The sequence below is a fragment of the Lathamus discolor genome, chromosome 1, assembly GCF_037157495.1.
Source record: "Lathamus discolor isolate bLatDis1 chromosome 1, bLatDis1.hap1, whole genome shotgun sequence".
In the NCBI taxonomy this organism is placed as follows: Eukaryota; Metazoa; Chordata; class Aves; order Psittaciformes; family Psittacidae; genus Lathamus; species Lathamus discolor.
Window position 1 is genome coordinate 43,733,699 of NC_088884.1, and position 13,692 is coordinate 43,747,390.

A 13,692-nucleotide genomic window follows, 5' to 3' on the forward strand; every position below is an offset into this window, starting at 1 on the left:
AGGTGAAAACTTCGCTTTCGTAAGGGGAACAAAAAAATCCCAATTTGGAGGGTTTAACAGACTTCATGGAATTACTGGGATTCCTAATACATGAAGAGTATAAAAGAGTTAACAACCCTGTGGCTAGCAATGGAACAATCACAAGCTATATCTTGAATTTCAACTGTAGCACTAGTTGTGACAGGAGTGGTGCTAACTCTAAAGCTGAGTACTGAATAAACACCAGGACTGTGCAGAGAGTCTGTTAACTGAACACTGGGCAAAAATACTTGAGCTAGCTCTTTGCAAATGTGGCTGTCTGCACAGCATACCTGTGAGATTATCAACCAAGTCTCAGAGGTAGTATAGCAACTGTAGTATAATATATGTATCTATACAGGCTAATTAACAATTGTCATTCATGAAGCAAGTAAACTGTTCTTGGATGATTTTGTATTCAGTTGTAACTACTAATTTATTTGTGAAGGGGTTTATTTAAGTTGATGTCTTTTATTCCACAATTCTTTTTCAGAACCTGCAGAGCCAGTAGGACTTAAATTCTTCAATGTTTCGTCATACTCTTTTTCACTGTATTGGAGACTACCATATGGACATGTAGACAGATTTCACGTGGCTCTTATTCCTGATCATGGTTCTGTTGTTATCCTAGATCTTGGAGTTAGGGAATATCGAGTAGGTGCATTTATTACAGGACTTGCATGGCCAGCTTTTCCTTAGGCACTGTGCTAAGAAATTCAAGTTTGCCTCCTTAGCTTTTTAATGCAAATATTAATATGAAAGTATTAATGAAAAATTGGTGAGAGCAAATTTCAGCATCCAGAGTTTGTTGCCTAACAGCAGGTAGTGAATTTGCCTTTTTAAGCATGTGCTAGAAGGATACAGCCTGTCATCCAAGCGTTCATGAATAGTTTAACAAAGGAAGGGCAGAGCTACTGAGTAATACAGACTCATTAATTGTGTACTTGCCAGGACGATCTGTGCTTAAATCATTAATGCAGGCAATGTTTCACTGCTAAGCCATCAGAAAGGAAAAGGAGCACTTTTTGATTCTGCTGTCTGGAAAATATAATAATATTAACAGAAATAATGGCATTTCTGGTTGTTTTGCTTTTGTTTTTTACTGGATCTACAAAGATACAGGTATTTTATATAAATGCTTGCTAAAAGTTGTTAATTATGTTTATTTAAAAATATGGGGTAGCTTAAGAGTCAAAAACTTCTAAGTTTTTCAGGCTGCTTTTGCATTTATTCTTTCAAAAAGGAATTTTATAATGCTGCTTATTTACTTTGATAACAATAAAGATAGAGAAAACATCTATATATATGCTGATAGGTAATTCTGTGATAAAATTAAGGGTTTCTTGTTCTTTAATATCGAATATTATACAGATCTTTTGGAGGGTAGTTAAATAAGATGGCAAAATACTGTAGCTAACAGGTGTAAACATTTTTACTCTTGCAAATACTTTTGTATATCTAAAAGCTTATAACATAAGTTTCAGTAATGGAGTGCTTAAACTTCTGGGGCTTGGGTTGTTGTTTTTTTTCTTTGTTTTCATTTTCATGATTCTTGGTGAAAAAATGAAATAAATCTTTGCCCTGTTTTAGGCTGATTTTTCCAATACTATTCCTGGAACAACATACAATGTTACAGTTTCTACAGTTTCTTCTTCACTCTACAGTTCACCTGCGAGTAGAACATTGACAACAAATGTGACAAGTGAGTTAATAATGGCGATGAAATTTGGTTGATCTTTTTTGAGCTATGATTTTTATGTATTTATTATATGCACAGTAATATCTGAGAAATTACAGTCAGTTTTGAACCATCATTAGAATTTGTCATCTTCTCTAACCATTCGAAAATGCACTATATCTGAGGTGTTCTATGAGAGCATGAGTTTCCTTATCAGATATTTTTAATCAGCAGCCCTGGATGTGATTTCTTGTATTCATCCATTAGTTGGCTTATTAAGAAGAACAAAAGGGAGGCAGGAGAGAAGGCATAAAGGGCAACAATTTTTAAACTTGTGAAAAATTTGCTGTGTCATGTAGTAATATCGATACCCCAACTTATACGTATAGTGGCATATTTTGGAGACCTTTCAAAAAAATGCAGCCAGATCAGACACGTTTTGTAAGAGAGTGGAGTTTGGTTTTGAATAGTTTTAGGGAAAGGAACTGAAATTAAACTGCTAGAATACCTCAAATACTAAATTGGCATTAAATTCTGTTTTGTTCATGAAGATCTTTAACATTAACATTTTTTACATTCTTATAGAGTAGTATTCCTGGTGTACCAAAATTCATTTAATCATTTTTGTAACAAGACTTCAACCAGGAAAAAAAGATTTTTATTCAACAGTACCTTAGTTTCAATAGTTGTACCGCTTTATGCTGGCAGATGATTTAATTTCTTTATAGAAGCTGTGAAGGTGTCTCCATTATCTGGAAATTTAATTAAAAACTAGTTTATGTGTGTGTGTTTATGTATGTGTACGTTAAAACAATTACTTTTTGGGCATTTTTTTAGATCCTGGGCCACCTGTGTTCCTTGCAGGTGAAAGAGTGGGCTCTGCTGGGATTCTGCTGTCATGGAATACGCCACTGCATCCAAATGGGAGAATTCTCTCCTATATTGTTAAATATAAAGAAGTCTGCCCATGGATGCAAACGGCTTATACACAAGTCACAACAAAGCCAGATAGTTTGGAGGTTCTTCTTACCAGTCTTAACCCTGGAACAACTTATGAAATTACGGTAAAACCTTTATGAATGCCTTTTAATATTCTGAATTCTAACTTATTGTAAATTGTGTGAGTTTATGCTAGGTCCGTATAGTGTTTTCTGAAGGACGTTACTAGTTAATGTTGTCATATAACAAAATATATTAGCCAGGTATTTTTTGCAGTAGTAGTTTTTAAACCTGCTTTAAATAGTTTCCAACCAAAATAGTTTCTTCTGTTGATATTCTTATTGACATATGGCATTATCTGGTAAAAAATAAAAAGCAAAGGGTAGAATTTTTAAAAACATCCAGATACTTCTTCGTCTTCACTGAGATTCAATCTTTCAAATCACTAGTGTACTTTAAATATTACATGTAGAAATCATCTCAGCCAGATCCGGAAATACATGTAGGTACATGCTTCTTTCTTTGATTTTAAACTTAGTTAGTTTAAAAAGAAGTTTTCTTGCCTGGACATCTGTTTAGCTGTAGCCTGTAAACACCTTAGTCTGGTTTCCCTAAACCTGGGAGTTTTACCTAGTATTATCTGCTGATACAAATGTCATACTCTTTCATTCCCTTTCCATAGATTTTACTGCCTGTATATTCACAGTGAATATCTGCTGTTAAAATCAGTATGTGTTCATGACTTCAAAATCTGTTCATGACTTCTATATGTGGAATTTGTTTGCATTGAGATTTGTCACTCCTGATCCTTCTCCGAACCCTTCAACAGTAAATGATTCCAGGTGGACAGAAATGAATTGCTAGCCTCTTGTTCTTTGCTAGCCAAGCAGTTCTTTGCCTGATTTACTCCTTCATAAGAAACTTGGAGAGATGCTGCTTTTCAGTATCAAGAATGAAATGAAATTATGCGCTTGATTTGCTTCATTCCATATCATGTAAGTTCAAACAGTGCAAAGCTATAAAAAACACTGAAGTTGACCAGACTATGAATAAGGTCTTACAGTGATTCTTCGCAAAAGTGGTGCATGTAAGAAGGTAAAAATGTAATTATGCCTGCCTTTGTGGGAAAGTTGCTCACTGTGAATCTAGTTGTGATGGCCATGCTGATAAAAGCCAGTATATCCACAGCTGGAGATATGTTTATCCTTTGATCTTTTGCCTGCAGTCATCTGTTAAAAAAACTCCAAACAACCCCCCACCCCCCAAGAAAATAACACAAAAAAAAGCCCATGAAAAAATGTTCAGCTACCAAAAAATACTTGAGGAAAGTATTATCATTTAGACTCTAAGCAGATTAATCTCCTCAGAGAAATGAAGTTATTAAGAGAATTCAATGTACAGTTTTGAGTATGTCAGTAGTACTTGCATGGGGTTCAACACTATTAGAGGTTTTCCATTCTTTGCTCCATATATGAATCTTCCCTGGGAAAACTGTGGGACATTTTAAATTATTTGTACAACTTTTTAACAATAATACTTTGCCCTGTGTTGATACATGTGGGAAGCAAGCTTTCCCATTGCTAGTGCCTGAAACATTGAACTTAGAGCAGAATTCGAGTTGGAAAAGTGACTCGTGACCCAACAAACTGTCTAGCAGGGACCACATGTCTTTTCTCAGAAGTGAATAAAAGTGTGTTGGCAAACTAAGGGTTGTTATGTTACCTGCTCCTTTGGTGGGTGCCCTGACTGCCTGACCTACAAGCATCCTCACAGATTAAATAATGACTCAGGTGAAATACTTTCTCTACCTCATAGATGTGGACAAAAAGATACATTACACATTATCCTTCTCTTGAGCAATTTCTTGTGGTTCTTTAGTTATTTTTTCGAGTCTGTTGTGTCATTTAAAAGTAGCTCTTAATTTTTGCATAGATGAAAATTCTGCATTGGTTTAGTCTACCTGTCTTGGTCCTGCTGTGAAAATCTTTCTGCTAAATACTCTGATAGCAGAGTTCAACAAAACTTACAAGCTTTGAATGTGGATTTCCAATCTCTTTGTAAAAACCCAGTCTTGATTTCTTTACATCTAATAAAAAAAAATAGCAGTTACAAGTGCTAATTTGGTAAATGTTGGAGAGCTGTGTATAATTTTGAACATCTGATTATTGATAACCTTGTGAATATACGCAATCAGAATTTTTTCTAAACTTAAATAATTAGCAGCAATATCTTTGAAGCATAAAGATTAGTACTCCTTCCAAATGTGAACTGCAAATACTTTAACTTTGGATAGTACTTTGTTTTCTGCATATTAAACTTATAAAGTGTTTCCAAGCTTTTTTTTTTTTGTAATGACTTTTTCTGGCAGTTATCTCTACAGGCTAACAGTACATTGTGTATGCATTTATTTTGATTTCTGTTCAAAACTAATTGGTGTGTGTAGCTGACACCTTTCCCATGAAAATGTTTGCATACTTATGGTTTAGTAACTTTGAGTTCCCTTGAAACTACGTATATGAAACAGGAGTTTCCATATCTGCCTTAATGCTAGTTTTCTTTTCTGAACCCCTTCTGCAATACCTACTTTGAGAAGAGATAACAAAAAAGTCAGTGTTCAGGTGAGGACATATCTTTAGATTTGTATGGTGAAATTTAAATGCTGTCAGAATTTTCTGATTGCCTGTCAAGCCCCTGACCATCTCCAGGCAGTTTCCTCAGCTACTGAAATCGATGGACATTTCAAGTCATTCTGTCTGTGACACAGAAATAGCTGAGTTTGGCTGGAGCCATGAGGTGTGTGTGCCTGAGGTGCAGGTGTTTACATGGCTTGGGAAGGAGCTGGCCGGTGATACAGATTCTCTTTCACCAAGCAGAGCATGTGCTGCACTGGGAAGTGTTCACAGGCATATGTGTCCCTTACATCCTAGAGGAAGTCTTCCACGTTGCTGTTGTCTGCTGTGTCTCACTGTTTTTGTTTTAAATGTTTTACAGTCTTCTGAAAGATGCGCAGTTTAGTCCTGTGAAGTGATTACAACATTTATCCCTTCTGACCTGCTGGCTCTTGCATTCTCTTTGCCCAGCATTACCCCCTGTGTGCTGTCCGTTACTTGTACTATGATCCACATGTAGTTTTGCACATCTTCCCCTTCTCATTCTGCCTTCCCCACAGTCTGCACTGTCAGCTCCCTCAGCACCTCTGCCATACCTTTGTTACCCGACACTGGCAGGAGGGAATGACGCTACCAACTTTAACCTTGTTGGTGAGCTTTTACACACCTCTCACCATCATTATTGGAATTCTGCTCAGGTTTTACCTTCTGTTGCCTCTTTCACTTCTTTTGAAAATAAGGATTCAGACTTCGTTCCTCTTTCATTGTAAGTATTGCATGCCATGGCCCATCACTGAGTTGAATTGTCAGTAAGTCAGTAAGTCATACTGCAGAGCAAGTAGCATCACTGTGTTTATATCCATATTCTAACGAAGTCTCAGTGTACTTTATTAGTACAAAGTCTTTGTTAGTCTTCTTCTCGTATGAAACAAGTCTTTACAAACAAACAAACAAAACAAACAAAAAAATCTTAACAAATTCTTAACAAAGACTTTCAAAATCTTTGTTAGTCTTCTTCAACGGGAAGACTGCTATGATAGCAAGCATTGAGTGCATCATAAAGTGCATCCACAATTCCATGTCCTGTTACCTTTCTGCCAAAAGACATGCTCTCCTTGGGTTTCTGCCCTGGTGGAAGTTAACCTGCTCTTGCTGTCCTTCAGGAGTTCAAGAAATAAAAGAGAACCTATTTTCCTTTTACTCTTTTAAGTTATAGTACAAATAAATAGGAATGGGGGAGCTGGTATAAGTGAATTGTGGTAAGGAAAAGGAGTGTTAATGATGTTATTCTTGCTGTTGATTTTAGCTTAAAATAGGGACTCGTTGTTTTTGAAGTGTGGATATGGCCACATGTTTTTTTCAGTTTCTTACACTATTTCATAAGTCTTCCATTTTATTTTTTTCACGTTTAAACGATGAGTGTAAATTAAGCAGAAGCCATAAAAGGTGTGTTCGAATACTTACAGTTTGAAAGATAGAAGGTTTTCATAGTCCCTGAAACTATGTATTCTGTTGGTTATCTAATGTGGGTTTTTTTCATTTTCTGTAGGTTGCTGCTGAGAACAGTGCTGGTGTTGGAGTATTTAGCGATCCTTTTCTTTTTCAGACTGCAGAAAGTGGTAATTTTAATAAAGCTACTAAATATCCATGGCACATTTTACACTTGAACAATTCTAATGCATTTAGAACAAAAAACTAATCCTTTTCTTATTCTCTCACTCAGTGGAAAAGGTGCATTCTGTCCTATTTGCTAGTAATAGCATTTTGAACATTCAGATTATGGGTGTTTCTTATACGCAAACTCTGTTTCTGTTGGGGTTTTCCTATGCCAATTTTTAGCTAGGCTGCTTCCAGAAAGCAAGGTCACAGGAGAACAGTGCTGCCTATCAAGTGGACCCATTTACTGTTGCCTGCAGCAGGACAGACAGTCAGACTTTGTTATGAGAACAGCTCAGGCAATGCCTGCTGATGTCAAGCTGTATTTATTTAGTGCTTGGAGTCAAATGCCTTCTCTAAGCAGCACAGCACGGAACGTATTTCACCAAGTTTTTACTTCCTAATTCTGAAGGAAAAACTAAATAAAAATAAAATGAAAGTTTAACTTGATGGTTTTGAAGATTAAAAAATTGTAACTGTAGTATGAATTTGCATAATGTTTATTAATTTAGTGGGTTTAGTCTTGCTCATGCTGTAGGAGCATTTGTGCCTTGCCTGAAGAGCTGGCTCCAGGTCAGTTATGGCAGGGTGAACCTCTGTCACTGGCATGTAGAATTTGTGTTGCTGTAGCAGCAGCCATCCCTTTGTGTTTAGGAATCCTGGTTGGTTTCTGTAGCTGTGCCATATCTCAGTTAATGGCAGGAAATTATCACTCTGCATGAGATTTCTGGGATAATGCAGTGACTTATAAAACCAAGTATGAGAAAGGATAGTACACTTGCCACTTGTATGCTATTGCAGCTAGAAATCTTTATTGCCAGGAGATTTATTTACTCGTGCTTGACAGAGGACAACAGTAGCATTTCTTCATATGAGGCCTTAGATGCATTTAGTAAAGCTAAAATCCATTATTATAAGTGTAATTTGATTTTTCTTCAAATTCTAGTTGAGAGTTATGTGTCACTGACACTGCATTTATACTTCTACCTTCTCAACTTTTTTTAACTCTTGCTTTGGTGGTTAAGGAAGACCCAACATCTTGAACAAGAAGAGTTTTAGTTTAAAGTGTGAAAGGCAGCCAAAAGATAAAATTCTTTAAATACAATGGGGGAAGGGGGAGGAGGTGAATACCCTGCAAAAGATTCAGCACTAAGTAAGGCCTAAGTAAGAGCTGCATATGAGGCTTGGAGGACCTGTCTCAATTAATCTATGGAAGATCGGTAATTGTGGACAGTTTTATGTTTTTAAGGCAGCATAACTCTTTTCTCCCTAGTACTAAGAATAGCTATTGCAAGAACTCTAATACGGTCTTAAACAAACAAAAGCAGGCCAAAATTTGCTACTTCTGACACAGTAGATGAGTTGCTTCTAGGAAGAATGGCCAAAGTTGACCGTACCAATTACTATAGTATTGAAACTGAAATAGTTGTAATTCTCACTTAAGCTAGATTGGAAAAGAGCTAGTTGCATATCAGATACTTTACATGTGTTTGTGAATTATTATTATTTATTTGCTCCAGGGTTTAGAAGCGAGAAGTGTCATTACCAAAAAAAAAAGGGATTTTTTTGGTATTTGTTTCCAGTGCTGAGATGAAAAGTGTGTCTCACTGCTTTTGTTTGTTTGGTTTTCAAGCTCCAGGTAAAGTAGTGAATCTCACAGTAGAAGCCTTAAATTATTCATCTGTAAATCTGATCTGGTTTCTCCCTCGGCAACCAAATGGAAAGATAACTAGTTTCAAGATTAGTGTGAAACATGCAAGAAGTGGAATTGTAGTGAAGGATGTCTTGGTTAAAGTAGAGGACCTTCTGTCTGGGAGGTTTCCAGAATGCAACGTAAGTGCTATAAACCTTTTAAATTAGAACTAGACTCAAGCCAGAGAATATAGTTTTACATTTAAATTTTGTGACATAAAAAATTTGAAGCTTGCTTTTCATAACAATCCCAAACACTTTACAGGCTTAGGCCCAGGGCAGGATATAATACTTGAAGAAAAACCTTTCTGTTCAAAATAGATTAAATGGATGCTTTTCCTTGAGAAGCTCAGTTTGATCAAAGAAAAAATGTTAAGGAAGATTCAATTTGGCATTCTTGTAACAGAGAATAATGAAGTAGAAAATATTTTCAGCTATCAATTTTTAAATTTTTATTTTATACATCATTCAACTAGAAAAAGCTAGAATTGGTGGGGGGGGTGGGGTGGTGGGAGGTGGGGTGGTCAATGCCAACATATAGGAATGTTAATATCTTATTTTTATATGTAGCATGATAATGATTTTTATATTTTAAAGGTATACTTTATTCTGTGTACCATTTCAACATTTGAAAAATACTTTTCATATCAAAATAAAAAGGCCCATGATTAACAGAGTGATTTAAAAAATGCTTTAGTCTGAGTTGGTCTTAAAAGAAGCGTTCCTTGAAAAGTCTCTGAATTTTGGCTATTTATCGGATTCAGACCTGTGTTGTGGTTACTCAGATGTCAAGTTGTCAAACTTTTATTTCCCTTTATTCTCCCCCCAGGATGTTAGGCTCAGCACTTTAATGAAAAGTGCAAATTTAAATAATGAAAATTATCAGGACTTTTGTTTCAGATTGTATTTGGAAAATCATTTTATGCATCGTGAAGGCTTTCAACACCAAGCTGATTAAATTCAGCACTGAGAAGGGAGACTGCCACCTACTGAATCATCGACTGTAAAGTCTAGCATTTTTTGCAGAGGTGTCTCCCGAAAGTATGGAGTAGGAAACCCCTGCCTGGTTTTATCCATGATACATGGATATATGTATGCTATGTATCACTATACACATAAATACGTATAACATACATGTTAGAAGGACTTTTCTGGGGAGGTTTGTTTTTTTTCAGAGACAGACTGAATGCTGAAACTGGAATCTGGGAATAGTTGAATGAACTCTAGAGAGTTGCTTCATTCAGTCAGATTTGAAATCTTTTGGAATAAACCAGGAAACTGTAACAGTATCCCTAAGAGGATGTACTAGCAATGTCAACTAATGAAATGCTAACCTGAATTTGGAGACTGAAGGATAAAAACAACCAATTTAGGGTAATTTTGTTTCAAGGGTGGTCTGCCTTTTTTGTTCTATATATATTTACAGTTATAGGTTATAGTGCATCTTATCGTGTTTCATATTTTGTCTTTGTAGGATAACAGTGAATCATTTTTGTGGAGTACTACTACTCCTTCGACTACTTTTGGCAAATCCACAATTCCTTCACGGACTCCAGTTACACCAAATACAGAGGCACCAAATCAAATGAGCTCTGTTTGGAATGAACCAATTAGTTTTGTTATAACTAACCTCAGGCCGTATACCACCTATCTTTTTGAAGTCTCTGCAGTTACCACTGAAGCAGGTTACATTGACAGTGCAATTGTACGGACACCAGAATCAGGTATTTACTGCTTTCAGATGGAAATACAGTTCTCAGATTTATATGAAAACTTCAGAATATCAGATTGAAGTTGTGTTGCAAGATACTTCAGTCCAAATCTGTCTTTATCTGTATCACACTTTTGTATTTACATGATAATTTAATTTTACCTGATGTACTCAACTGAAACAATATATAACTGTAATGTATCTAATACTGTACAGTTATTATTAAAAGTCAAAAACACAAAACTGTGCTCAAGATAAGTAAACTTCTTTGTGAAAAACTGAGGATACTGTAAGAACTGCAATTAATAACAGAATGGGAGAAAAATTAAAAATACAGATGAAGGGAAAGGGTGTCAGGCATAATACTCGTAAAGTATATGTATTGTATAGGTAGAAATGCACTTAAAGCTTATTTGCCTTTGTGAAAAAACAAGCAGTATGAAGAAAACTCCTATCCCATCGTTCCTCAATCTGTACCTATTACAGAAAGTTCTTCAGTGCTGAAAAAAATCTTTAAATGCCAGGAAAGTTGATTTTGGGTTACCTGCAACATACTGAAAAGTTAAGAGTTGGAAACAAATGTTGTCCAGGAACAGGAGTTTTGTAATGGCTTAGGTAGTGGGAAATGTTATTAATAGACCCATTCCCAAAAGGTGTTCAGAGGAATGTTATTCTGGCTGTCTGTTTGTTAGTACATCATTCTTTTGCCTGATGCAGGTTGATGTTAGTGGGTTTCCCTTTCATAGCACTGTTGAGATGAAAAAAAATTAATTCCCTCCTGGCACTGTTCATTTGAATTGCTTTGATAAAATTAAAATATTTTTAGTTTGTTGTTCTGTCTAGGGTTAATGAAGTTTTGGATAATTTCTGTTCTAATGATCTCAGGCTAATTTCTGGTTTACTTTTTACCTTGTTAATATCCTAGTATAGGTGCACTGCTAATAAGAAAACCCTTGAAAGTGATAAAAAGGTTATGCAGTGGGGTGTAGATCTGCCAAATACATAGGAAGATGCAAGCTGTTTGGCAGATGAGATCTTCAGTCCTTGTGTACTGGGTGCCTGCACAGCCAGGGTTGATCCATTAAAGCATGGTCTGGGAAAAGGGAAGTTGGCCCACTGTTCAGTGTGGCTCTGTGTGTGGCACGCACAGGGCCACAGGCACAGTCAGCCTTCTGGCGCAAGCCTCAGTAAGTCCTTCCTTTTAGCAGCACACTGGTACACCCAAGCTTTTGGACCCACCTCTGTTAGATCCTCACCTTATGAAAGTGCTCCCTTGTGAGTCCTACATGCCTGTGTGCCAAGGAACCTTATTCAGAGGCTGTCCGTAGAGTTGGTGGTTTGTTAGGAAAGCATTTGATCATCTTTATGTAATCTATATAATGATAAAGGGCATGCTAGATTTGGTAGAATCCCTGCTACTGTTGTCTTTTAAGCATTATTTGCATAGTTTCAACTCCCTTGATATCTTTTTACCTTTTCACCTTTCCATTACCTTAAAAAAAGGAAATGTAATAAAAATGTCATTTTAATGAGATGTGCTTGTAATGTAGCTTCCCATCAGAATATCTAATGTTTATGTTTAAAATGAATTGTCTGATAATGTGGTTCTTGGAAATCCTAATATAAATTATGTTCAAAGACTTTTTCCAATATTGTTTAAGTTCCAGAAGATCCACCACAAAATATTGCCAAGCGCAACATTACAGCAAAGTCTTTCTCAGTGATGTGGGACCCGCCAACAGTAGTAACAGGGAAGTTTAGTTACAGAGTTGAGCTGTATGGACCATCTGGTAAGTCAGAATTGATGGTTCTATTTCTATTTCCTTTTTATGATTATTTCCTTATACTTGCATTCTTAGTGTCCATGCCTATCCAGAATGAATATTTGAAAGCAGTGCTATGTATCTTTTGTATTATTAGACTTTTAAAATTGTTTAGATTATTTTTAAGGGAAAAGTCGGTCTGTCATGAGGAAGAGTATGTAATTAAATTCACATGAGATATTCTTAAAAGTGGAGGAAACCAACTTTCCTCATCCATTCAGAGAAGTGACAGGCTAAGATCGCAGCTTATCATTCTGTATCTTACCTTCACTCTCTTCTCTTTCTGTTAAAGATTTCTTGAGGATTTGAATTCCTGTGTAGTACGTGATCAACTGTATGAGTCTGTTTTGTTGGGTTTATATTTCTTTTTAACTCGTACATATATATATATACAGAAATTATATGATTGCCTGTAGTTGAGTAAGAAGTTAATGAGCTGTATCCTGTTGTTTTTATGGGACCACACAGAAAAAGCAATAGGAGTTAATTTAGAAACAAAAAAAAAAACACCTTCCTCTTAAAATGCCATACCTTCATGAGGTTGCTTTTTTGTTTGTCTGTTCATTTTTTCCTAGACATTCAGTATTATTTCCAACAAAGTTGATGCCAAATTAGCATTTTCACAAACAAATTTGGCTTTTCATCTTTCATCATCCTGGAAAGTGGCTGTGGACTGTTTTTATTTTTGAGCTAGAATCTCTTCATTTTTCGTTCCAGGTCATATTCTGGATAACAGCACAAAAGATCATAAGTTTGTATTTAGTAAACTTGTGCCGTTTACAACATACGATGTGTACATCAGTGCTGAGACAAGTGCTGGGGTGGGGCCAAAGGCTAACCTTACAGTTTTCACTCCTGCAGATGGTAAGTAAGCATAGAGAAGTGAAGTAAATGTGCTGCACATAATAACTGGTTTCAGTTTCCCTTCAGAGCCTTTTAGGTACTTTGCAAAGGAAAGAATAGGTGTGTTACAGGGGTGTGTTACAGGGACGTGTTACAGGGGCGTTACAAGAGAGGGATAAAAAGATAATGAAAGAAATTTGCTGAAAATTTATTACATCAATTTATCCATTTTTTTCGAGTTCGTGCACTGTCACTAAATTTACCTGCTTTCAGAGGTCTGTGGGGATTGTGAAAGAAACGTATTTTCTGCCTGAATGAAAGTAATTATTTTTGGATACGGTAATTAAGTTGCAGACTCCGCTCTTACCCGTTAGATGGCAGCAAGTGGAAAAGAAAGAGCAGCGCAAGATTCCCCACGGCTGATTTGTTCAGCCCCAGTGTTATTAAAGCTCTCATCTGACTCACTTTCACCAAATCCAAGACCCCATACAAGCCTCTTATGGATCCATCTTTATCAGAGACCATTGTTCTGAGGCAGACCCAATGAGATCTTTTCCTGTGGCAGTCAAATGGTTGGTTCTGTCCCTGAACCAGCTACTCTGGGAGTTTAGGCTCCCAGTGGTCAGCTCACCAGCTGAGGGTCCTTTGCTGTATAGAAATGCAGCTTTAACTTACATGTGTGTGAGATTGTGCAGGATTTTTGATCTGCATCTGAAAATGCAA

The 13,692-nt window shown here is 36.3% G+C and overlaps 1 protein-coding gene across 15 annotated transcripts in view; it reads left to right on the forward strand.

Moving 5' to 3' along the window:
- PTPRQ (protein tyrosine phosphatase receptor type Q) overlaps positions 1 to 13,692 on the forward strand; it is a 133,673-nt gene that overhangs the window by 24,757 nt on the left and 95,224 nt on the right. For all 15 annotated transcript variants that reach the window (XR_010610594.1, XR_010610595.1, XM_065669496.1 and 12 more), the window contains exons 18-25: positions 512 to 672; positions 1,609 to 1,720; positions 2,534 to 2,760; positions 6,794 to 6,863; positions 8,534 to 8,733; positions 10,067 to 10,316; positions 11,965 to 12,093; positions 12,844 to 12,990. Coding sequence is in view for 13 of the 15 variants with exons in the window: in XM_065669496.1 (XP_065525568.1) it covers positions 512 to 672; positions 1,609 to 1,720; positions 2,534 to 2,760; positions 6,794 to 6,863; positions 8,534 to 8,733; positions 10,067 to 10,316; positions 11,965 to 12,093; positions 12,844 to 12,990 (1,296 nt within the window). In the remaining 2 variants the exon portion in view is untranslated. The remainder of the gene's footprint in view (positions 1 to 511; positions 673 to 1,608; positions 1,721 to 2,533; positions 2,761 to 6,793; positions 6,864 to 8,533; positions 8,734 to 10,066; positions 10,317 to 11,964; positions 12,094 to 12,843; positions 12,991 to 13,692) is intronic.